This window comes from Sesamum indicum, linkage group LG3 (assembly GCF_026168435.1).
Source record: "Sesamum indicum cultivar Baizhima isolate 11 linkage group LG3, ASM2616843v1, whole genome shotgun sequence".
In the NCBI taxonomy this organism is placed as follows: Eukaryota; Viridiplantae; Streptophyta; class Magnoliopsida; order Lamiales; family Pedaliaceae; genus Sesamum; species Sesamum indicum.
In genome coordinates, this window is record NC_142659.1 from 14927059 (window position 1) to 14949970 (window position 22912).

The 22912-nt window shown below is 35.9% G+C and overlaps 2 protein-coding genes across 3 annotated transcripts; both read right to left on the reverse strand.

Moving 5' to 3' along the window:
* Positions 1 to 1585: 1585 nt before the first annotated feature.
* Positions 1586 to 16738, reverse strand: EMB2753 (tetratricopeptide repeat (TPR)-containing protein). Its single transcript, XM_011073982.3, has 26 exons — positions 16541 to 16738; positions 15473 to 15551; positions 13797 to 13879; positions 13554 to 13703; positions 11721 to 11836; positions 11174 to 11279; positions 10201 to 10272; positions 10002 to 10117; positions 8514 to 8646; positions 7755 to 7832; positions 7621 to 7674; positions 7447 to 7517; positions 6784 to 6838; positions 6575 to 6670; positions 5943 to 6071; positions 5753 to 5835; positions 5432 to 5662; positions 5100 to 5232; positions 4917 to 5021; positions 4579 to 4710; positions 4128 to 4184; positions 3854 to 3951; positions 3622 to 3680; positions 3429 to 3540; positions 3250 to 3350; positions 1586 to 2328 (listed from the first exon to the last, which is right to left on the reverse strand). Exons 1-26 carry the CDS (start codon positions 16589 to 16591, stop codon positions 2129 to 2131), a joined length of 2700 nt encoding a protein of 899 aa, XP_011072284.1. The 5' UTR covers positions 16592 to 16738; the 3' UTR covers positions 1586 to 2128.
* A 1465-nt stretch (positions 16739 to 18203) lies between these two features.
* Positions 18204 to 22901, reverse strand: ATXRCC1 (BRCT domain-containing DNA repair protein). Of its 2 annotated transcripts, XM_088878753.1 has the most exons (8): positions 22709 to 22901; positions 22158 to 22480; positions 21864 to 22052; positions 21455 to 21566; positions 20326 to 20411; positions 19948 to 20040; positions 19186 to 19272; positions 18204 to 18650 (listed from the first exon to the last, which is right to left on the reverse strand). In XM_088878753.1, exons 2-8 carry the CDS (start codon positions 22368 to 22370, stop codon positions 18324 to 18326), a joined length of 1107 nt encoding a protein of 368 aa, XP_088734879.1. In that variant the 5' UTR covers positions 22371 to 22480; positions 22709 to 22901; the 3' UTR covers positions 18204 to 18323. The 2 variants fall into 2 exon arrangements, with proteins under 2 accessions (XP_088734879.1, XP_088734880.1); XM_088878754.1 differs by having other exon boundaries at positions 22158 to 22901.
* Positions 22902 to 22912: the final 11 nt, after the last annotated feature.

Below are 22912 nucleotides of genomic sequence, written 5' to 3' on the forward strand. Positions count from 1 at the left end.
TAATAATAAGTTCATTCCATTAGCCCATATTAATTTTTTTTGGTATGATAGATGACAATATTCTTTTGGATTATATAATTATAATTTTAGCCCAACCCAATTAATTTTGAGTTGGCGAAGTTAAATAAAATTATATTTTGTATGAATTGAATATGTGTTAGTAATAGGTTTGTACGAGTTTTAATGGGTTCAATCTATAGATTAAAATAACAAAAAATATTTAAGGAACCCACCATTTTTTTCTTCCATCATATACACACACTCTCACATCTCTCTCATACACACAACCCTCTTTCTCTACATACACACAGACACAATATAACAGAGAAATTATTTAAATAATACAAAATAAAGAAAAAATATAAATTTGGTGTTTAAAAAAATTATGAAATTAGGCAGAGTGTGATTATAAATCACAGTTTTGCTATTCCTTATTATTCTTTTTAGAAGTTTCTGACAACCCATTTTCAACCCGTTCATTTAATAAATTTATGAAATAATAATAAAATGGTAGAACTGCCTAATTTCATAGAATTTTTTTACCAAGTTTATATTTTTCTTATTTTGCATTATTTAAATAATTTCTCTCGAAATAACACTCTTATAACTTCTCTTTCTTCATACACAGACACTCACATGTCTCTTTCACACAGCTACCACCTTTCTCTCACAAATACAAAAATTGTTTCCCAACAAGTATAGAAAATGATGGCATAATTTGGTGTTCATCGGAGATGAGCATTAAAAATATTATAATAAAATGCAGTAGCTTATTAAATATTTTGTAAACTTTTTTACTTCATGATTTAACAAATAAATTTTAACGTACATGGTTATTAGACAAAAATAACTTATAATACCAATTCAATCATACTACGTTATAAGTAGTGATTACTTTTTTTAATCGATCAAGTATAATCCTTTTCTCTTTTCATTGTGTAAAATTTTAAAATCTTCTTTCAAATTAATAAAATATTTATACTAATCCGACTCAACCCATTTTGAATCTATTCATTTAAACTCATTTGAACCCAACCCATTTTAAACTAGACGCATTTGAACCCAACCCAAATCCGGCTCAACCCGCCCAACCCATATTAAACTCGACGCATTTGGACCCAACCCAAATCCGACTCAACCCGCCCAACCCATATTAAACTCGACGCATTTGGACCCAACCCAAATCCGACTCAACCCGCCCATGTGCCATCCTAGTTTTGATATATAGAATAACAAAATCTAGTTTCTTATTTTCAAAATCACATGACAAATTGATTTGAAATATATCTAAGAAAAAGACCAAACCCGGTGGATAACCCTACCAGACTCCAGAACATACACCCGCCCACCCAAAATCGGGGCCCCAATTACCATCCCCAAGACTATCATTGTAATGTAATTTGATCATTTGAACAAAGAATCCTTCAACCTCAACACCAAAACTGGAAAGGTCCACAGGCAACCAAGTGCCTGATGTCAAGTGAGATTGACAAAATTATGAGAGCCCCAGCTCAATATGTGATTCAAACTGATGTTGAAAATGTAGAAATCAGGCATTTATAACATTAATGGAAAAACCTTGATGTAATACTAGGAAAAAAATTTATTTGTATCGCGACATCCAGACAAAATTTTATATAAAATAGCATTTATACATCACATCTAATTGGTTAAATTAAATAAGAAATACAACATGCCCTTGAGGTTGGATAACTATTGCTGTGGTAGTTGTAAGCTGAGAGGCTGTAGGATCAGTCTTTTTCTCTTAGGCATTCGCAATCAGAGCCAAAGAACCTCTTGTCCAGCACCACACCAGAAAGCAAGAAATTACAAAGTCCAACTGCGAAAACAAAAGCGGATGAAACGTATACACATTTGCAATATAATAATATTGCATACCAGTAAGGGGGACGTCGGCCTCGATCAAAAAGAAAATTTCTGTCTCAGATTTAACATGCAACTCATGTTCCTTCAAATTCATGAAACTTGGAAATCTGTATTCCAGGACAATAGTTTCTCCTTTCTCTCGTCACGTTTTAAGCCGCAACATTGATTGTTTACTCGAATCACCTGGATATGCTAACCTCTTCTGCGGAAGTTAGCTATGTGCGAGATCCAAATGAATTGACTATTGGATGACAAGATCCTTGAGGCCCTCCAACTTCTCTACATTTCCATTGGATGATAAAGGCAATGAACTCTCGTTCGGGCTGCCGTTTTCATGCAGTTTGTGCATTTGGTTGTAAGATGAATTTGTGACAGCAGAGCTGCAGCTGCCCTCAAAGTACGCTGAGAAAGGGAAGTATTCAGCACAACGAACCTTCCATCCTGCAAACGTATAACAAATTCAGGCTAACCACTAATGAATTGCAGACACAAGACCTGAATCTTCTTTATTTCACAAAGATAATGTGCTCCTCATTCTTTGCAATGCCACTTGACCCATATAAAGCTCGTCAGATTAAATTGCCACACCCATCAAGTGATTCAAGTCTGAAGGGCACGAGCAAGGCAATGAGATTGGAAGCATGTAGTTAATTACCATATGTCTTGTGTGCATGACATTTTTGTGGATCAAAATGAGCAACTTCTCAACTAGGGATTATAAAATAAACACGAGACATTTAAAGCATAAAGAACCTAAATCAGAACCAGAAAGAGAAAGCACGAACCTATTTTGATAAAAATAACAGGTTCAAGAACTCCAATGGAACAGCATGTTCTAAATTTAGAGATACCATCACGCTTTAAAGAAAAAACAGGCTTTCCACTTAATTGAAATCAAGGGTCGGGGAGAGTCAACCTCGCAACTATGAGCATTGTCATTCTCCAAACCCAGAAAAATCATCTGGCTTTCCTCCTTTTTGTGGTTAAAATGTTTCTCTCATAGAAAAAGGGTAGGTTTCTGAATTCTATTATACTCCCCATTTAATACATAGCAAATTCTATTTGTCTTACAGGTTTAGGCTGTGGCCCTGCTGCAATAACCCCATAAGCTGTTGGGGGATGCCTCTACTACTACATCCACTAAGTGGGTAGTATCAAGATAATAACAAGAAATGTATGAGCCACATCAGCATTCATTGTACTTTCAGATTCATGTCAAATCATTCTACATGATTTTTGGTTCCAGAGACAGGGACAAGAAGTTGCAGAAAAAACCCACTGGAATCTCTTTCCACAAATCAACAAGAATCATAAACAATATCAAGAGCACCATAAAAGCACGGAGGTAAAGAAAATACTTACTTAATGCAGCCTCATGGTCATACAAAATTGTCACTAGGAGCTTGTGGACTGCAATGCAATCCTTGAGCCTCCATTTCTTGACAGGCCCAAGTGCTCCATCTCTGAGGAAAAAACATAAATTCACTGCCACAAGAAAACCTATCAACACTATGGAAAATAAGTTTTAGCAAGTAGCATACGAGGAAACCAGGTTGTTAGATGATTCTTCTATCAAGTTGATAGCTTCTTTCTTCTTGCTTGGTTCCATAACAGAAATCATTTCAGCTACTGCAGCTCTGTGTGTCAATGAATCTGCCAAGAAGAAACAAACACCAATAAATAAGGACAAGAATGTCCAAAATAATATATACAAAGCAGCAGCAAGATTGTTACCTCTATGTTTCTCTAGGAACAGAGTGTTTGCCTCGATGAGAGATTTCCCTTGCAACTGACTACAAAAGCAAGGAGGATAAACAATTATACAATATGTCTTGAAACATCGGAGCACTAATAACACATAGAAAACTTATTCAAATATCAACCACATAGGGAAGAGACCCCCCAAGAAACACAAGACAACTGCAAAGAATAAGATAAAACAGAAAGATCAAAGATCCGAGAGTACGTGAATGTAGGACGCTCAGCTTCTAAGACACCCCATATGAGTTTTTCAGCATCAGTTACTGGAGCAAGCATGGATCCCACTTTATGAAAGAACTTTATCTGCACGAAGGGAATTTTATTTCTAACAGACAGTAAATGGTGTTCTTTAAGACCATAATGAAAATTGAGTGCTGGAAATCTAGAAACTATACATAAAGCACACGGTAATAGGAATATGCCTCCACTTATGCATGATATTTATGGGGTAGATATGGAACAATACTAATCAACCGTACCAAGCAACGGTGTGTGTCTGGGTTATCAGCATCCAACCGGACCATATGCTTAACCGCCTGCAGTACACAAAAACAGGATCTTCATTCTATTTCTTCATTGTGTCCACGAACTAACAGAGACCAAGGTTTTTTAGATAGCAAAACCAGCAAGAAAAGAAGTCGCAAGGGGGCGTATAAAGGTATGCACAAAGAACAGGTGAAAATCACTAAGAATAACCTAGATCTTTCATGACTGGATGTTCGTTTGTATACTATGCACTTTGTACATAATCTTCAGAAAAATTCTTAGGCGAAGAGAAGTCATTGTTACATACAAAATATTTAGTTAGCCAACTAATATCACTTCAAGCTGTAATGATGAAAGTATGTAACGATTGGCTGACTGGAGCAAAATGCAGGGGCATAGAATAAAACTGAGTTTAATCCAGCACCTAGCAGCATAAGAAATCACCTGCAATGCAAGTAAGATTTTCTGTTTTCTCATGTTAACTTCAAAAGAAAGCAAGTGAGTCTCTAGGGAATCAGAAGAGTGCTTCTGGAGTAGCTTCAAGTACTTCGTAGCTTCAGCCAAAGGATCTTCAACCTACAAATAAATACTACAGTGTCAAATGTAGCTGTGTCACATTTATGTAGAGAGTATATTCTTCAATTTTCATAGTAATGCTGAGACGGGTTCAAAAGGATCAACTAGGATCAAATCTAAACAGAGTGGGGAGTAAAATCATCGCACAACAATTATAAGCCGAAATTTAAGCAATCCAACTATTCCAATGAAAATGTTGCAAATACCTGCAATAACTTCTCTCCATGTGGATCCAGATCTACTGGCTTTATTGGGCGTTTTCCAGATTTTGAAACAGCAGTAGCATTTGCTTCTTCCTTTACTTCCGCTTCCTGCATAAATCCAACAATTTAGCATGAAACTATCGGAAATAAATTCTATGGAAAAAGATTAGACAGCAAAGTTGTTACTTTCTTAGCTCGGGCTTCGGCTTTCCTCTGCTTTTGCCTCAATTTCTTTTTCTGAGAAGGAGGCAATTTTGACATCTCTTCATCTTCTTCTGCAGACGACTTTGAAGGAGAATCATACAGTTTCAGGTAGCATCTGCGTATGAAAAAAATGTCATAAATACAATAAAGGGAGAAGAAGAAATTAACAGTTGCTACTGATTGTTACAAGAAGCAAATTAGTGGTACATTCCATATGATCCAAGTTACAAGAAGCAAATCCATTGAGCAGATGGTCAGAACTGGGTCTAAAATGTTCAAAGTCTCATTGCTAAAGCAAAAATAGAGAACAATACTTTATGGCCCCAGCAGCTGCTTTGCGGAAATAAGAATATGAATGAAGGCGGTCTTGAAATTTCAGCATTTCAACATAAGTTCGAAGAGTCATTTTTCTTAAGCAGTAGGAGTGGAAGTCAAATTGGTCCTCAGTTATGTCTGCATAATGCTTTTCCACAGCCAAGAATTTCTTCAAAGCCCGTCCAAGGTCACCTTGACGCAGATAACTTTCTCCAGATGCTAGTTCATACCTTAAAACCATCGAAGTAAAAAATTATTTAGCAGAAGTGAGCCTATGCTTTGAAGAGTTATCCATTCAGTAACGTGAGAAACATACATACCACATGCACTGCATATCATGAAGGTTATTGTGCTGCTCTCCATCTTTGGTGAATAAAACTGCCGTCTTTTCTGCCAAAGCAACCTAGAACAAATATATATGACATGGGTGCATAATCAACGGTAAGAAAACGAACATGAATCATATTAAGATACAAAGATTGCGGGAAGAACAATAAGATAACACCAAACCTGATCGGCTTGCAGCATACGTTTGACGCATTCACTATTCACATATCGATCAGCAAGATCCATACATCTAGCTTCATCAGCCAAAGCAGCAGCAGCTACCGGGTCACCAGCATGCTTTAATATCCGGCTCTGTAAGAACCACATCAGTATGCTTTAACAATGCAGCCATATCAGTGTGCAAATAACAATTGTAGGCTCTCTAACCTTGGAGAATTAAGTGATTTCAACAGTGTGGGACCAGAAATGAGGAATGAAGACGTAAATAAACAGCAACATAAAACTAAAATGCCAAGTAGCGAGAAGGAATCAACTACAAAAATTTTCAACAATATAACTCACACAGGCTTGAAAACTAGCAAAATATGAAGCTTACATATACAACAGAAGCATACAACTATACCTGCACATGTGTGTGCGCATGTGTAGAGACACCAAGATGGGACACAACAGAGATACCTTAAGAAGTTCTATCTTGCATGTGTGTAAGAGAGGAGAGATGGGACACAACAGAATATCGCATAAATGGAAAATAGTAAAGGAGACATTACAATTCTATAAAATAACCAGTACTTTGTGAAAGACCTTTTCATCTCTTTATTTTATCAATTGCAAATTGTTCTTAATTAAATTACCTTCACCGAGTACAAATCAATGACGGTTGGAGTGTGTTCTATGGCCTCATCAATTTTTCCGAGAGCAACATCATACTGACCGCGTCTGTCATAATGCTGTAAAAAAGAAGCTTCTTAGCAAAAACAATGAAGCATGGTTAACATACTCAACAACAAATCTATGCGGAACCGGCAAGCAGAGGCCTAAAGGAATATGAAGAAACACAAACCTGAGCCAAATAAAACAAAGTCCACATGAGCGTAGAAGGAGGCTCCTTGTCAACCCTGAAGACAACCAAACATCTACAATAAGTGGCGCAACATGAAGAAGGAAAGATATAGCTGAACGCAAAATCATACTTCCCACAAAAATCATGTCCCATTCATCTCATTCAATGAACATCACCCATTTGGAGCAATGGCAACGCAAAACAGATTTTTAGCGAACCAAGACAGGTCAACAAGAAAACATTCTCCAGCATTCACAAAAAAACAAAGATAACCGAACAGTTCAAATAGGTCAGGTAAATACACAAAAGAGGCGCTTTCAAAAAATAATACCTTAGGAATAAAAGCTGATAAACATATTGAAAATTGGTTTTTTTTTTCCTAGCTATATGGAGTCTGGCAGTATCATTCTCAACTTGTCAAAACAATGTATCCTTGAGAACCAATTAAATCACATAGATGCCTTTCGAAGACAGGTGGTTGAAATTTGAATAATTCTTTTTAAGTATCCATAATATTCCAACTTGTAGACCGACTATAGCAAAACTAGAAAACAAAGTCCCATTCAGTTGTGTCTGGAATAAAGATGAAAGGAGGCCAGAACAACAAAGCACAAATTGTAACACAAACAATCATTATATAAAAATGTAGACAAGTTAAATTACCTCCCAGGATATCCACCAGTTGTCTTGATGGAGTGCTCCAGCTCAAGGACTAACTGCTCCAGAATATCTGCCTGTACAAGAGTTGTTTCAACACTTCATATAATGTGCAGGATATTCTAATCCTCCATCCACACAATTAGTCACCATCTCAAGCAGGAGTCAGAGGCGACTAACCTTTCCAGAGTGATCATACAGAGGAGAAAGATCCGAAAATAGAGAAGGAACGCCCTACATATGCATCGCAAAATACAGCATAAGTCATTCTCCAAGATTTAAGCAAACTAAAATACACAGTTGTGGACGGATACCTTGGTCAGGAAAGGTCGGATATAATTTTCAGCTGCGAGACGGAATTTTTCAGCACTTAGAAAATCAAGTGGGATCCTCTGTCCAATATAAATTCAGGAACACACTTTAGCATAATCTACGGGGCATATCACACTAGGCACAGCAATGTATTTCCGAGTTGGAAAATATAACTTTATTTAGAGGTGCATTTAGGCAGTGATGGATGAATTGGTTACATAAATTACCCAAGAAGGTTTTTAAGACAAAATGACAATGCAATGCACAAAGGGATTTAGGTTTTGAACTCAAGTGTCTGCATAAGAAAATTATCACATAATTATCAGAACCCAATCATGAAAAAGATCAGTTCATCTTAGAGTAGTTAGTTTCATCGTTCATATTTGTAATTCAGACTGCTGAAATGAGAAACGCCATATGCATTGCTATGAGAGATGTTAGCTTTGAGTTAAAACACCAATTACAAGAATGAGAGACTATCTTTCTATTTTTAATAATTAAAACCAAGTTCAGTTCTGGTGGCAAGTCAAACTTGTTGTGCGTCACCATGTTGAACCTCAGACCAACCAAGAAAGAGCGAGGGAATAATAAAGCTCAGTCTTCCTGAACACATTGTGATTTGAAGTCTAGCAAGAAATGGATAAAGCAGCAGCACTAAGCTACTTGTCAAACTCTATGCATTACAAATATCCACATGGCACATTAACAAGGATGCTAAAGTTGCAACTAAGAAGATGTGTGGAAGGGAAAGCATGTGTCACCTTGACAGCAGATGACCTACTATATTGCTTGCTAAGTGATACATACAAGGCTTCCAGTCGATCAATTTCATCAGGAGAATACTGACCATTTGCTGAATACAGCCCCATGCACCTTTGCAGGCCTTCATAATACCTAAAATTATAGAACGGTTAAGAAGTATGAAAATCATTGATTAGTAGCTAGCAAACTTGTAGGAAATTAATCTTTCAGGTGAATTGTACTATTCAATTAAATTCACCAAGTCAGACAAAGATGAAGATAAATAGACATCCCGAAGAAAAACATAACCAAAAAGATCATTTACATTAGGACAAAAAATACTCATATCATGAGAGATTCAAAGTTAACAGTTCTTTCTTTATGAGATTTGGTTAAAAAAGCAAATTTTCAATCTTCCACCCCAAAAAAAAATTGAATGCATAATTAGTGTGCCTGAAACATGGATCTGCAGAAATATCACCAAACCGACATAGAGAGATTTCAGAGGACTAAGCATATATAGGTATTTCAGTTTGACACCCTGATTTACGCTCCACCAATAATCGCCAGACAACTGTCTCAGCCCTATCTTGTCTCCTATAGAGTACATAATGCACGAAGTCTTCTGGAGGCATGCTTATATACAAACTTAGCGATAGAACAGGAGGGAAGAAGATGATAAATATGAAAACTAGAACATGTGGGCAGAAGGAACGGACTTCAAGCATTTTACTCCCATGTCTGTGGCTTTTAAAACCTATTGTCAAGACAAATCCCTTTAATAAAAGATTTTCCAATATATTCCCATTTCTCTCATAAGTGGGATCCTCCGTTGATATTATAATCCATCTATATGGTGACTTTAACTCTTGCAACACAAAGTATATTGTTTGGTTTTTCAGATAGTAGCACATTTAATCCATATCTTCATCTTAAGGGTCACTTAACTTGAGAATCCATCAAACTTCTAATTTAAATTTTCACAAAGTTTCACTACATAGCTTTTGGAGTGGCTATCATTAAAGGTGATTCGAGGTCCACTAGAAATGCCAGTTACATTTAGAAAACAAAAAAATATTTGGTTGGCGAATTTCACCCTTAGATACGATAAATCACCCATTGCCAAGTGTTTTAGAAGAAAATTTCTACTACTGATAACCTTAGACATGAAAAGGAAGTAGTGACCAGCATATATATATATATATATAAAATGGGAGAAGTCATGTTTCTATGCTGTTAAGTTCCATTTTCTCTAGATTATTTTTTTTTCCTGCTTCCTATTCCTTTTGTTTTTTTCCCCCCAACAATATTTTGTGGTGGAGACAATTGCAGTCAAGAAAGCATCTCTGCTGAGACAACAACAAACAGTTAGCCAAGAAACTTAATGCATACTCAGTAATAAAATTGTCATATATTCTTAAACATATACATTTCTGGAAACAACAAAATATTAAAATTGCAAAGACATGGCAGGCAAAATTTAAATTGAAAATAATATATTCATATACCTGTAATTGTCAGGGTTCATAGAAAGTAGTTTCTTGTACAATTCTTCTCCTTCATCAAAGCGACCAAGCTTTTCAAGCAGAGAAACCTCCTGTTCCTTGTAAGCTAATTTATCAACCTACAGCAGCAAACAAGAGAAGTTTATAAGTCTAAAATGAAAATTCATACTTTGATGCACCAAATGCTGTATTATTTACTCACTATTTTGGGTTCTTTCTTGCGCAACTCCTCCAGAGCCCTCTCAACCATTCCACATTCTTCCAGTAAAGAAATCTGAAAGCAAATATTATCTCAGCTGAAATGAATTAATTGGAGTGCATAAACAACAAAATTATTTGGATAGTCACAGTGAGATGTATTCTGTTTCTAATCAGAGAAGAAACCGCAAGGAAGAGAGAACAACAAACTGCAGAAACTGAACAATCATTGCAGAAGCCAATAAATTTCTAACCTACAGAAATCCAAACATTGTCTGCAAGGTGCCCAGAAGTTCATCAAAGAACCAGCATTACCTAGGGTGTAAGCTTCAGATATTGAGGGCATACTATAAAAGAGAGAATTTATACATCAAGTGATTATGTCACAGGTGTACTAATTAGTTGCTATATGAGAATCTGATGGCCTCAAAGTTGGCGATCAAGTGTTAAAAGATGTCACTAGAAGTCAACCAGACTTCAAAAGTTGCCCAACTGTCATTAAATGTTCTTAACTTTACTTCTAAATGCAGATGACAAGATCGCCTATTAGCTCAAGTTTTCCTAGTTAAGGAACAATAGAAGTACCCTGTAAAAAAGATGCAGCCGAAGGGTAAGACAAACGAGAAATCGTTTATGCGTCGAGAAGATGGAAACATAAAAGACTGATGTCAACAGCCAACATATCAGAAGTAGCTCAATCAGCACTAGAAGTGATGATAAAGCATAATACAGACATGTATTATAGTATTGAGTTAGTATCACAAATTAAATATTGATAAGAACTGCTTATGCCAGCATAAAGACGAGCAAAGGTTTACTGTGAGTATCTGAAAATGTACTGCAAATTCACCATGCAACAACGATATATTGATTTAAACACCAAAGAGGCAAGCAAGGAGCAACAGAGATCGTTTCAAATATTTACAGGAGTATAATTATTAGCCATGTGGTATAACAAAGCTAATACTGCTCGGTACCTTGTACAAAAGCATTTCTCCATGCTCACAACGTTCATTATCAGGAGGGTAATCATCCTCAAGAGTCCCTTCATATGCTTCAAGGATATCAACAGCCTTTGATCCACTAGTAAATGATAGAAGTACAAACTATGAAATGAAGAAACTAAATTCCATTGACAGACCATTCAGAATTGGAAGTCTTTATCTACATATTTGATACGTTAAAAAAAGATTGACACATATGAGTATACCAAATAAATTATTAATATACTCTACTAGAGGATACACATTTTACAAAATATACACAGTCATACATGAAATAATTCTAAGCCATTGGTTTATGAGATGAATGTCTTGAGCCTAATGAGGAATCTGCCATACAATGTGATACACCCTAATTCTGATGATTTACCATATCAGACAATTCATTTGTACCAAAAAGAAAAGGCACAATGATTCAAAAAGCTGTAATTAAAAAAGGTGCAAGAACCTGTCTAAGATTTCCTGCAAACAATGAAATTGGAGAAGACCATTAATGATTAATGGTATCTAATGAAAAACATACTTGGAATTCAGATGCTGGGCAACAGCAAACCCAATCCAATTCATGCGATGGTTTGGTTTCAGTGTGAGCAATTGTTGTCTTGTCTCAACAAATCCTGCCAAATCACGCATTTGTGCCTGTAAAACGATTATGAGAACAACATAGCATATCAGCAGCGGCACACTGAAAATGCTTACAAATTACAAAAGCAAACTGAAAGAATATTCTTTTATTGGTTTTGCAAGGCAAAATAGCAGTAAAACACGCAAGTGTAGTTCTTTCAGAGGTTAGTCCAAAACAAGATGTCAACATCTGAATAGAAAACAATATTATTTCCTTCTCAAGTTAATTCAAGTAAAATTTATTCAGTATGTTTTGGCAGAATAACCAATGTGCACTACAGACAGGTTGAGTGAGGTTCTGGTAAAATAAGGATGGGTAACTGAAAGCCAAGAGCAAGAAACTTGAGAGAGTTCATGGTAAAACTTCAGTTGAGTGTACAATGGAATTAAGAGATAGCCCAAAATTGATTTAGATGGTGCATTACGGCATTCTCAGGCAACCAATAACTGATTAGGAACTCCAAATTGCATGTTGTTTTGATGCTTCTAAAGTTCATTAAATCAGACTAGCAAAACCATCGCCTGAATTGCCTAAATTCAACACTGTGCAATTTTCATTTATCAGACTAAAAACAATCAATTACAGATAATTACCAAGGCAATCCAGGTCATTTTCTCTTCCCTTAAGGCCTCTATCCTGATACATCTAAGCTGCACCATTCCTATTTCTTAATCCCAGACAAAATCATTCTATGTTCCTAGCATGACTAGACATAATTTAACTACGTCGCATGCCAGAGAAGAAAAGAATGCACAGTTATTATTTTGAGCGACTAAGATATCATTGTGGTTATCTTTCTGATTGATACTGAGGCAGAAAAAAGTATTTGCAGATAAGAAATTATGACTACTGCTATCTGTAGATGTGTAGTTTCCCCTTTTAATAAATGTTGACCAAATGATCTGCAGAAAGCCATACATACACATACATACTTTTCTTTTGCCCATCCCAACATTTGCTTGTTTGAATTCACGCATACAGGACATTACCAACTTTACAATCACACTTAACAGCTGTCATATTTTTTCAACATACTAGACTCCCAATTGTTATACATACAACAGATTGAGTATGCATTGAGTGAGCAACATAAAGTTGCAACCATATTAATCCATGCTGAGCTGAAAAAATCCAATTATACACTTAATATGCAAAATGAGATTCTCAATTAGTCACCCACCGCCACAAATGCCCAGTTATAAGAACTGTAAAGAAATAGTGGCAACATTCAGCTTGGCAAAGTAAAGCAAGCAAGCAGAAAGATTTATATATAAATTACAGCTGAAACACTCTCAAACCTAAAGAACCAAACATCTCAACTCTCTAAGTAAAATTACTTTTACTCTCGGGACCTCGCTTATGATATTTAATTAATAAAACTAAACACTGCAGGCGTGAAAATTTCTGTTACACTACAAAATGATCATCATTTTGCCTTTCAATTCCAGTTTCTGCTCCATTCTGTAGTCCAGCTTGACCTTTGGCATTCATTATCTAAATAGAATAGACAGCAAATCAAAGCAACAGAGGAGTAGTTTCATACATCAACCAAGCCAAATGGAAAATTTAACAAACATACTGCACAGAAATGTATGCACACGTCTATAATACAGAAATAAATGTCAATTCATTATCTAGGATTTATTATTTGCTGGTTCCTAGGACATCCAGAGCTTCTTTCTTTATTAAGAAATAATTTTTTCAACAATATGCGCGCACAGAAAAACGCACCTGCAAAAGAGATAGATCCCGAAGTATTTCAATATTATCAGGATCAATTTTTAGAGCATTGCGGTAACACTTAATTGCTTCGCGATATTCTCTGTCCGACCGATACAGAAGACCATAAACATGCCAGCAAACATGACTCTTAAGGTCATTCTGCACAAATGAGAAATCAAGTTAAAAGCCGGTACATATAACCAAGTAAGATAAAGTACCGCTCCATGGGAGAGGAAAAATTGGAGATTTAACCTTCAATCCAAGTCTAACAAGTTCATATGCTTCTGACTTGCGGTCCATGCAGTTCAAAGTAAGTCCTTTCATTGATAGAGTTTCTGGTGACCAAAAGAATAAATCAAAATGCAAAAATTAAAACAGGAAATCAAATGGAACAATAAAATAATAGATGTAGAGAATTAAACTAGCAAGAAGAATTTTGAGTTGTCCACATCCTTAAAAGATCAACAGGAGTCTCTATGTGAAATGCTCATTGGAATGATTTTAGTGGTTCTTACTCCATTTCCCCTGATAAAGCCGGGATCATATCAAAACTAATGCGGAAAATATCAATTTGCACTTGGCACATCGATCCAAAAGGCCAATATACAGTGCATCTGAAAGTGAAAGTAAAATGCTGACGGGAAGATGCACCCAACTGAGATATGAACAAAGAAATAAATTCAGATAGATGTAGAGCTTCCTTGGACTAATATCCTCCTTAAGAATTTAACTTCCTTTCTAATTTTCTTTGCTTTTTTCCAACTCTTGACAAGGTTTTATGGCACAAGCAAGTCAGAGTTTGGACAGTTGATCACACATCATATGCTGTGTTACGTGCAAGGACATTGTATTTCAAGAACTTATTTAAAACAAAAATTTTAAACTGTTTTCATACAAACGACAAAGTAACACTTAAGAGAGTCAAATATTTTTAAGCAATAATTCTTATTAATTGAACATTGAATGAGGAATAATCTGAGTATTCTTGGTACTTTTAATGACCTACTCTCTATATGATAAGACCCAAGATAGGTATCTGTAAGGTTTGTGGCCAACTTAATAATGACAAAATGATCCATGTGACAGTTAACATGTTTGGCTACATGGGTCCAATCAATTTGTAAAGAGTTGCCATTATCCTTCAAGATGGTAATATAGACTATGATGGTCTCAATAATCATGCCAGAATCACCACAAGATAGGTACAAGAATCAAAATAAATAATTACACTCCCCATCCCAAAGTTAAAAATCCAATTTACTTGAGCCAAAGTTTTCAACGAGAGTTGAAAAACTGACTTGCAAGCGTGCTTTGCCTTAAACAATGCAGTATGGACAGTTAGCAATGGGAAAGGTCTTTTCGCAGAAATGAGACAACTTTAAGAAACGGAGTCATATTTTCAGACGTTCTTAGAAGGAAAAAGGATACTTGGGACAGCAGGAATAGGTTAAATGGCAACTGGAAAAAATACGAAACTTGCTAGGCCTTTCATCCCCCATCATGGCCCACTCTAAAGTGTACAAGCACAACCACAAAAGGCAGAGAGACAACTACACGCAGAAAAGAGACAGATAGAGCCAATTTAATACTGACTAATTCCTAAAGTAATTAGTGAAATTAGATGACTGCATCTGATATTTCATTTCATGGACCCTGCATTTTCCAATATTGCTATAATATCAACTTCTTAGGCCCTGAATGAAAAGGAATTTGAGAGAAGTTTAGTCATGATTTCCCTGGTAATTCAAGTGAAACTTTTCGCAGCACTTTCTGGCAGTCGCAGGTCAAATGCCAAACAAAAAATCTCGAGTATCATATGAAATAGTTCACTTCCATAGCAAGGGCAGACTAAGAATGGGAGTCTATCACAAAAATGAAAGCGACATACAAAAAAGCTGCATTACACTAACATATAATATTTCACATACCTCCATGATCAGGGAACTTCTTTAAAATTGCATCAGCAGCCTTCAAACCCTTTTTGTACTGCTTTGTTTCGTATGATTTCTGCATAGATAAAACAAAAGGATGTAAATCATAGACCTAAAAGGCATTAAAATACAAACATCGACCATCACGAAATAGTGGCAGAGAGAGTTGAAGATCAAATACTATATATTGCTTATAATAGAAAACAGAAATGCTTCTGCCAGAGAACAAATTTCATAAATCACTCTTGTGGATGTGTTGTTTACTTATTTTTCAAACAGCACAAATTCTATTAAACCAAAAACACATCGTTGATCCTTAGTATGTGTATCATTATTCAGCATGAAACTGAAAGGCTACAGCCAGAGTACTTCAAAATCGCTGGAAACTTCCTACAACAAAAGATATGGATTTAAAGTAATTCTCATGCTCCTCCTCACTTCTCCTAGTCAGGAAATGTAATGTCTCTTATACATTTCTGAAACTTCCATCAACTTCAAACAGTTGATAGTAGCATATACTAACTACCAACTCTTACAACTCTGACTTGCATTCCTTAAGCTCCAAGCATTCAGCAAGACATGTGTGAAACATCTTTTCCTTTCTATAATATCCGCACCCATATTTTGAATAAATCAAATATTCATAAGGCATATAGTCGGAGCTTTTATTATATCCCGAAATATGATGCCACACAAAAACAGCAGTTCCAGCATTCACGGACAATTTTGCTAAATTGCAAGAACAATATAAAATGAGGCTTAAATAAGATCAAAACTGCATAATCGTTATTCAAGACAATACTGCTGCATGCTCAAGTGACAAAATATTTTTTAAACCAACCCAATAAAATAGAGAACAAATAAAAAAAAGGAGACTTTAACACTACAATTCGCCAAAGAAACAAACAAAAAAAACAACAGACGCAAACCAGCAACAATCGGCTAAAAAGAACTCTAGGGTTTTACACTTGGCAGGATTGCCAATCCCACACTAAAAATTACCAATATTTCGAGCAAAAAAGAATAGCAGAAAGGGGCAATCTGGAAGGCGAAACAAAAACTTACGACGATGAGCTTAAAGAGGTTGGCCTCTTTGGGAGGAAGCGAAGCGCCCATTGTAGCAAGTGCAGTGCAGAGAAAGAGCTGGTGATTGATATTCGAAGGGTTTCAAGAAGCTAGAGAGAGAGAGAGAGTGATAAGTAGAGAAAGAGAAAAGAAAGAGAGAGGGTCTGCGGTGGGGGAGGTGGGTGGGGTGGGGAGGTGGGGGTGGGGGTGGCGTTTATCTGCTGCAACCCTACAACACTGAACAAGAGCTAAAACAAGCTACGCTCTGGAGTTAATCTGAACATGTAAAAAAAGTCAAGGGTCTTACTGGAGGGCATTCTGGTAAATTCCTGTAGAGAAGCCTACATGTACAAGTAATTTGTTGTCCTTCTAATCGAAATAAATAGTATAATTAATTATATTTAAACCCCTTATAAATATAAAATTACATTTTTTCTGATAAATTTTGAAACTTAAAGCCTCTAAAAATCTCTAGTTTTGCATGATCCCATGATGTTAGGGTTTGAGGGAAAAGTACTTACATTAAAAGAAAATTTATGTATTTTTTTTTTTGTACATCATACAACATTCATATGTATATTTTGTACTTATAAATGAATAAATGTTATATGTATACGGAGTGAAATTAACATCGTTATACTTTTTCCATTATAAGTATAAAATCATACATGAGATGTTAAATGAATGAAAAAAATAAAAATTTATGTAATTTTTTTTTTTTTTTGTTTTGATGTCATTTTTTCGCATCCAAACACTAACGGAATGAGATAAGGTATAAATTATGAGAGGTGTAGGTATAATTTTAATTTTTTTTTTAGAGAAAGTATAATTTTGTATTTTTAAATGGGTCCAGATGTAACTAACCCTAAATGTTAAGTTATTTTCTTCTGGGTATCATATTGTGGAATTTTTTAAAAAATAAAGATATTTTCTAGAAAAATAATAATATAATTATTAGTAGCACAAACCCTTGGACTGTTTACTTTTATACATGAAATTGATAGTTATATAAAATATGGGATAGAATAAGGTAATTATTTTCAGCGGTATTTATAAAAACTGGGTTTGAGCAGGATGAATTATAGATGTTATGCAAATAAACTATTATAATTATAAGTAAATCATGGATATTGGATCTTTATCAAACTGCAAATTTAAAGGATCATTGATTGTGTACCAAAACATGTGAAGTAAGTGACCAACTTAGGCTAGCCGTTATTAAGTTTCTTGTAGGTTCTTCTGTCTATAAATCTTATTTTCATGCATATTCAGCTCATAGACCTATGCATGTAGTATATAGATAAATTCAGTTCTCAAGGAAAAAAAACTAAATATTGATTATGAATGAATGGCACTGCTCATCAAAGAGAAAAAGACAACAGACAAAGAGAAAAGAAAGCTGCTATCCCTTTTCCTGTCCAACTTTTGAAGTTGTAATGATATCCCAAGATCTTGGTAATTTTAGCATGCACCAAATATTTGCTTTATGCAATTTATTCCCTTATAATGTATTATGGCCTTAGCTTTTGGTCTCTAGCAAATATTCTTCTAGATCTAACACTTTGCTTTGTGCAAGATTTGATATGAAGTTGAATTATTAAAAGAACTGGTCAAGTTGATGATCAAGATGGACAAGATAACACATGTTGCTAAAATACTGTAATTTGAAAGGCAACCAAGGATAGAATAGCTTGGGTATAAATATCACAGAATTATAAATATGGGACTTAGCATGTTTCTTAATAAACATATTGTTTCATCAACTATTTAAACATGCGGTTATTTACAAAGAACAGGCAATGGTGTTGTACGCGTGATTGATTTCTTCTTCTGTCATCTCAACCGTAGCATCACTGTCATAAGAGGTATCATCTCCAGCAACGTTTTCTTTCGTGTTGCCAACTTTCTTGCTCCTATCAGTTTGGGGCCGTTTCTTGCCCACAATATCATCATGCTCCAAGTTGAGAAATTCCAGCTCATATATTTGTTTACAGACCATTGCTTCTTTACAAAGATCGTCCTTGCTAGGTAAAGCTGTCCCGTCTAACTGTGCCAGCTGCTCAACCACCCGAGGAAGGCAGGCCCATTGTTCGGTTATTTGTTGGATGCCCTAAAGAAAAAAAGGGGATATGTCAAATAAAATGAAACCACATTATTTGAGGTGGGTCATGATAAACTATGGACACTTCTCTCAGCATTCAGTCTCAGCAGATTATAATGCTAAACTATATATTTGACAAGCATTAGAATATTAGCACAATTCTTTTGCGAAGGATCGTGTATATGCTTGAACTCGTGGTGTTATATCAATTAGCAACAGTGGATGTGAGCAATTTGTGGTTTTAATTTCAGGTGAAACTTGCGAATGTCCTATCCCCAGAAGGCAGATGAGAAAGCTCAATTGGCAGCAGTAAATGAGAGAAAGCAACTAAATGATTCAGCCCGAGAAACAAAATTAAAATAAATGCAAGAACCAACAAACTCAGACTCAAAGAAAAGAAAACATACAGATTTAGTATACAGAGCAATTATATGATTGTTGACGGCGTTGATCATGCAAGGATATATCAAATTTTGTTGGACCGAACTGTAAGGTTGCATTACCAAGGCATATATAAGAAAACAGTAATATGAGAAAGCCATACCAGCCCTTGCTTGAGAGCATCTATAGCATCCTGTAAGCAAGTTAGGATTCCTTCAGAAGCTATCTTCTTTATCTCACTCGGCTCCGGCTGCAAGAACAAAAAGAAACTTGGATGATGTTTTCAGCAGGAAAATGCATCCATATAGAGCTCTCATAAATCATATAGCAAAGTTCACTTCTAACATGATAAATTGTAGAAATAAGTCCAGTCCACATATCACATTAAGGATTCTAATTTACAAGTAACCGAGAACATGTAACTCTCTACTATACATGCTTCATACACTTACATTTCAAAGATCATGTCTATATACCACACATATTTATCTGTTAATAGATGTTGGGCAAGTTTGGAAATTGGATGGTCAGCTTCTTAACTTATTCTTGTGCCCAACTTTAGAGTTGGATTGGACATTTTCCTTACAAGTAATCACATCGATCAGAGGCATCATGGCTTCAAATGGATGAGAGATACAAACATTTATGGTGTTCATGGTTTTGCTTCTTCATTGCAGTATGAATTAAAGTGATCAGTGTGGTCAATCCAAAAAAAATGAAACTCATCTTTTTGGCAGAAGATTGCTCTGGCAGGATATGGCATTATCATGTGCTGGAAGATTGAAAAAGTAAATGCAGAACTTGTGAATCAAATGACTGAATCATTTATTGCATTGAGTAAAATCATCCTAACCTCAAGTAGTTTTCTACCTCTGGTGGACATAACCTGGATATAAGTTAGATTCAGCAGGAGATTCCAGCTTACCTTTTCATCTTGAATTTCCAGCCATGATATGGTTCTTCTAAGATCTTCAACAGCCCATTTCTTCACTTTAGCAGGAGAAAAGCAACCTTTCATCTGGAAGAAAGGTACCGTGAATAATAAATGATAAAGTACAAGTATAAATAGCACAAAGAAATTATGACATCTAGTCAATCACCGAACATTCATTTAGCTGCCAGTTCTGAATATGGGAAGATTTTTTATTAAATCAAACAATTATGAAAGCAGAAAATCTTATTGTGCCCAAAAACCAATGTATAGGGATGATGCCAGTCATAAGAATGAAGGAACAATTTGTGTACATGGGCATAAGCAATAAAAAATGTTTTCTTCCCCACAAAATGAGAAAAATATAAGTACCTTAGAAGAGCCAGTAGTCTTTTTTGGATGCACATGCACCTTTTCTTCTTGTTTTAAAGATTTGCTTGATGTGGACTGTTTTATATCTGAAAAGCAGAATTTGATACTTTAGTCAGATAATAATCTCATTGAGTATGAAGATATGAACTTACCACTCTACTGTACTGCATGGGAGGGCAGAAGTGGATTATAGCTGGCAGGTAGCATTTTGAGCAAAAGAGGAGGGGGATAAAAACACACTGCTAACTTGAACCAAGTTTTATCAACTAAGATAAAGGCATCATTTATAACATGCAATTATTAACTGTTGACAAACCTGAATCAAATATATTCAAGAATCATGAAAAGATGGAATAGATTGCAAAGGCCCCATTCCAGGACCAGTCAGAAAAATCTATACCTGATATTGCAAACAGGTTCACAACCTAATGCACAGAGGTCGAATATAGACAACTTTCTAACTTTACCACCCACGCCAATTACATTTCAACCTCTACTTCCAGAGGTCATTCGTGGAGGGAAAATATCTACAACAATTTTACCCATCTCAATAAAGGCAGTTGTGATACAAAATCAAAATCTGCCTTAGCTTGAGGTTAACAATTCCAGAAAGATGTTAAAAATTCACAACCAGTCCCTAAGTAACTAAAGAGCGTATATCCTCAAATCTATGAATCTGCGTTTTGGAATTGACACAATTGCGACATCAAATATCTTCCCTATGCAACAGGCATATTAACTCATGAAGCATGCTGTTTTGCTCGTCCTTCCCCTCACCTAAGAGGTAGAAAGTACAAGGGCTATAAGCACAACATAAAATACAGTGAAAAACATTAAAGTAATTATTGAATAAAGACCACTGGAAATCCCTCTAGCCAAGGAATAAGTCCTCACAGCAGGTACAAAGGATCCTCACTAAAATCAATAAACTGAACTCTACCATAAAATACTGTCCTTTTCAGCTTTATTGAAAAGAATGAGAATTAAACCAATGGACGTTTACCCCAGAAGTACAAGCTGCCAAGATTTGTTAAACAGGTAGAACTATGTCGTTGCTGTATATAAATACACTCATATAAACATTAATACCTACGAATGGGTAGATAGATGGGAAGGGAGAAGCATAGACCTTCTCGAACTTCATGAGAGATGCTTTGCTTCCTCCATGGTTTACCAGCATGCAGTAGGTAGGTCTCAATATCAACAAGTTTTCTTTGGTTATAACACTCTGATATCCAGTCCTACACGAGATGGAAAGTGTCACCATTTTCTATGGCGATGATGGATTTAACAAACAAAAAGTGGAAAGAAGAAAGAAAAGAATAAACACTGCTGACAGTTTGAAAAAGAAACTGAAGAAAATGGCCACTCAAGAAGTTCACACTTTCAGTTAGAAACCTAGAATTTAGCATGCATAAAGGGGAAAATTGAAACTTTATTCTCATCACCACCATAATCACAATCAACCAAACAAAACAAGTTCATGTCCATATACTAAATCCAAAACAAATCATAGCTCAGTGCAGAATATGTTGAACCTTTGAGATAACAGTTCCACCATCAGCTTCAACTTGCCTAAACTTTGGAGTATTGGCAAATGCACATATGAGCAGGGTGCAATTCGGTGTCCAATCAGGTTGATATTCAGCCCCCATTTCCAGCATTTGCGACCTCAGAACACCGCGCTCTGGATTCACAAACCCAGATAGCACAAAAACTACCCCTTCCTGCACTCAAACAAGACATTGATTTTTGAATTAAATGCTAAAACCAAAAGGCCCACATCTTATCAACAAGTGAACACAGAATGCCTGATCAAATCACTATAGTACCATTAGTTTGGAGAAATCCGAGGCGCCCGAGCTAGTAGCAAAGCCAGAGCCAGAATTCTCTGCGACTTTGGATACCACATGAAATGCTTTTTGGTCCTTGTTTGACTTTCCATGTGTTCTTGGTTGCTTGGACTTTTCACCATCATCATTCTCCTCTTCTCTGGAATTCATCCACGAGGGCAAATTCCTTTTTCTTGCATTTGACTCAGACATGATAATGGCTCACCAAAGTCCTTTCCTCCACTCTCTCTCTCTCTCTCTCTCTCTCTCTCTCTCTCTCTCTCTGTCTCTGTCTCTCTTTCACTTCCACAACAATTTACAAGCTACGAAATGCAAACTCAAAGCAAAAAATCAGAACACCAACAACCAATAATAATTTATGATTCCCATTTGTTTAATAGAGAATTATAACAGAACAACAGTATGTGCATGCAAGCAACCAGTCATGGATGCAATACCCATTAAAATTAATCACAAAATATTTGACATCAAACGTTAAACTAATCTCCTCAGGGACCAAAGTTCAGTAAAGAATCATCAAAAGCGTGTACCTAAACAGAAAGACTTCGCCATCGGCGGAGCTTGTAACTTCACTTTTCACACTCTTTGCCACTATCTTTCACACGTACTTCATGATTAAATCAGCACACACCAATGGGGTTTTTCGTGGGTTTTTTGGAGCGGGGAGACTTGAGGATCAAGAATTTCTTCCAGGGTGGGGGGTGGGCTCTGGTGTCTGTAAATTCTATGGCGAG

Bases quoted from the DNA above. Each gene is read 5' to 3' on its own strand.
- EMB2753 (XM_011073982.3), bottom strand. From the start codon at position 16,591: ATGGGCGCTTCGCTTCCTCCCAAAGAGGCCAACCTCTTTAAGCTCATC. The intron at 5,022-5,099 runs GTAACAACTTTG...GGATTTATGCAG, and splicing joins CCGAAGCCCGAGCTAAGAAA to GAAGCGGAAGTAAAGGAAGA. The intron at 4,711-4,916 runs GTATTTGCAACA...ATTTATTTGTAG, and splicing joins ATGGAGAGAAGTTATTGCAG to GTTGAAGATCCTTTGGCTGA.
- ATXRCC1 (XM_088878753.1), bottom strand. From the start codon at position 22,370: ATGTCTGAGTCAAATGCAAGAAAAAGGAATTTGCCCTCGTGGATGAAT. The intron at 22,053-22,157 runs GTACTATAGTGA...GTTTGAGTGCAG, and splicing joins CGGATTTCTCCAAACTAATG to GAAGGGGTAGTTTTTGTGCT. The intron at 18,651-19,185 runs GTATGGCTTTCT...TTTTTTCTTTAG, and splicing joins ATGCTCTCAAGCAAGGGCTG to GGCATCCAACAAATAACCGA.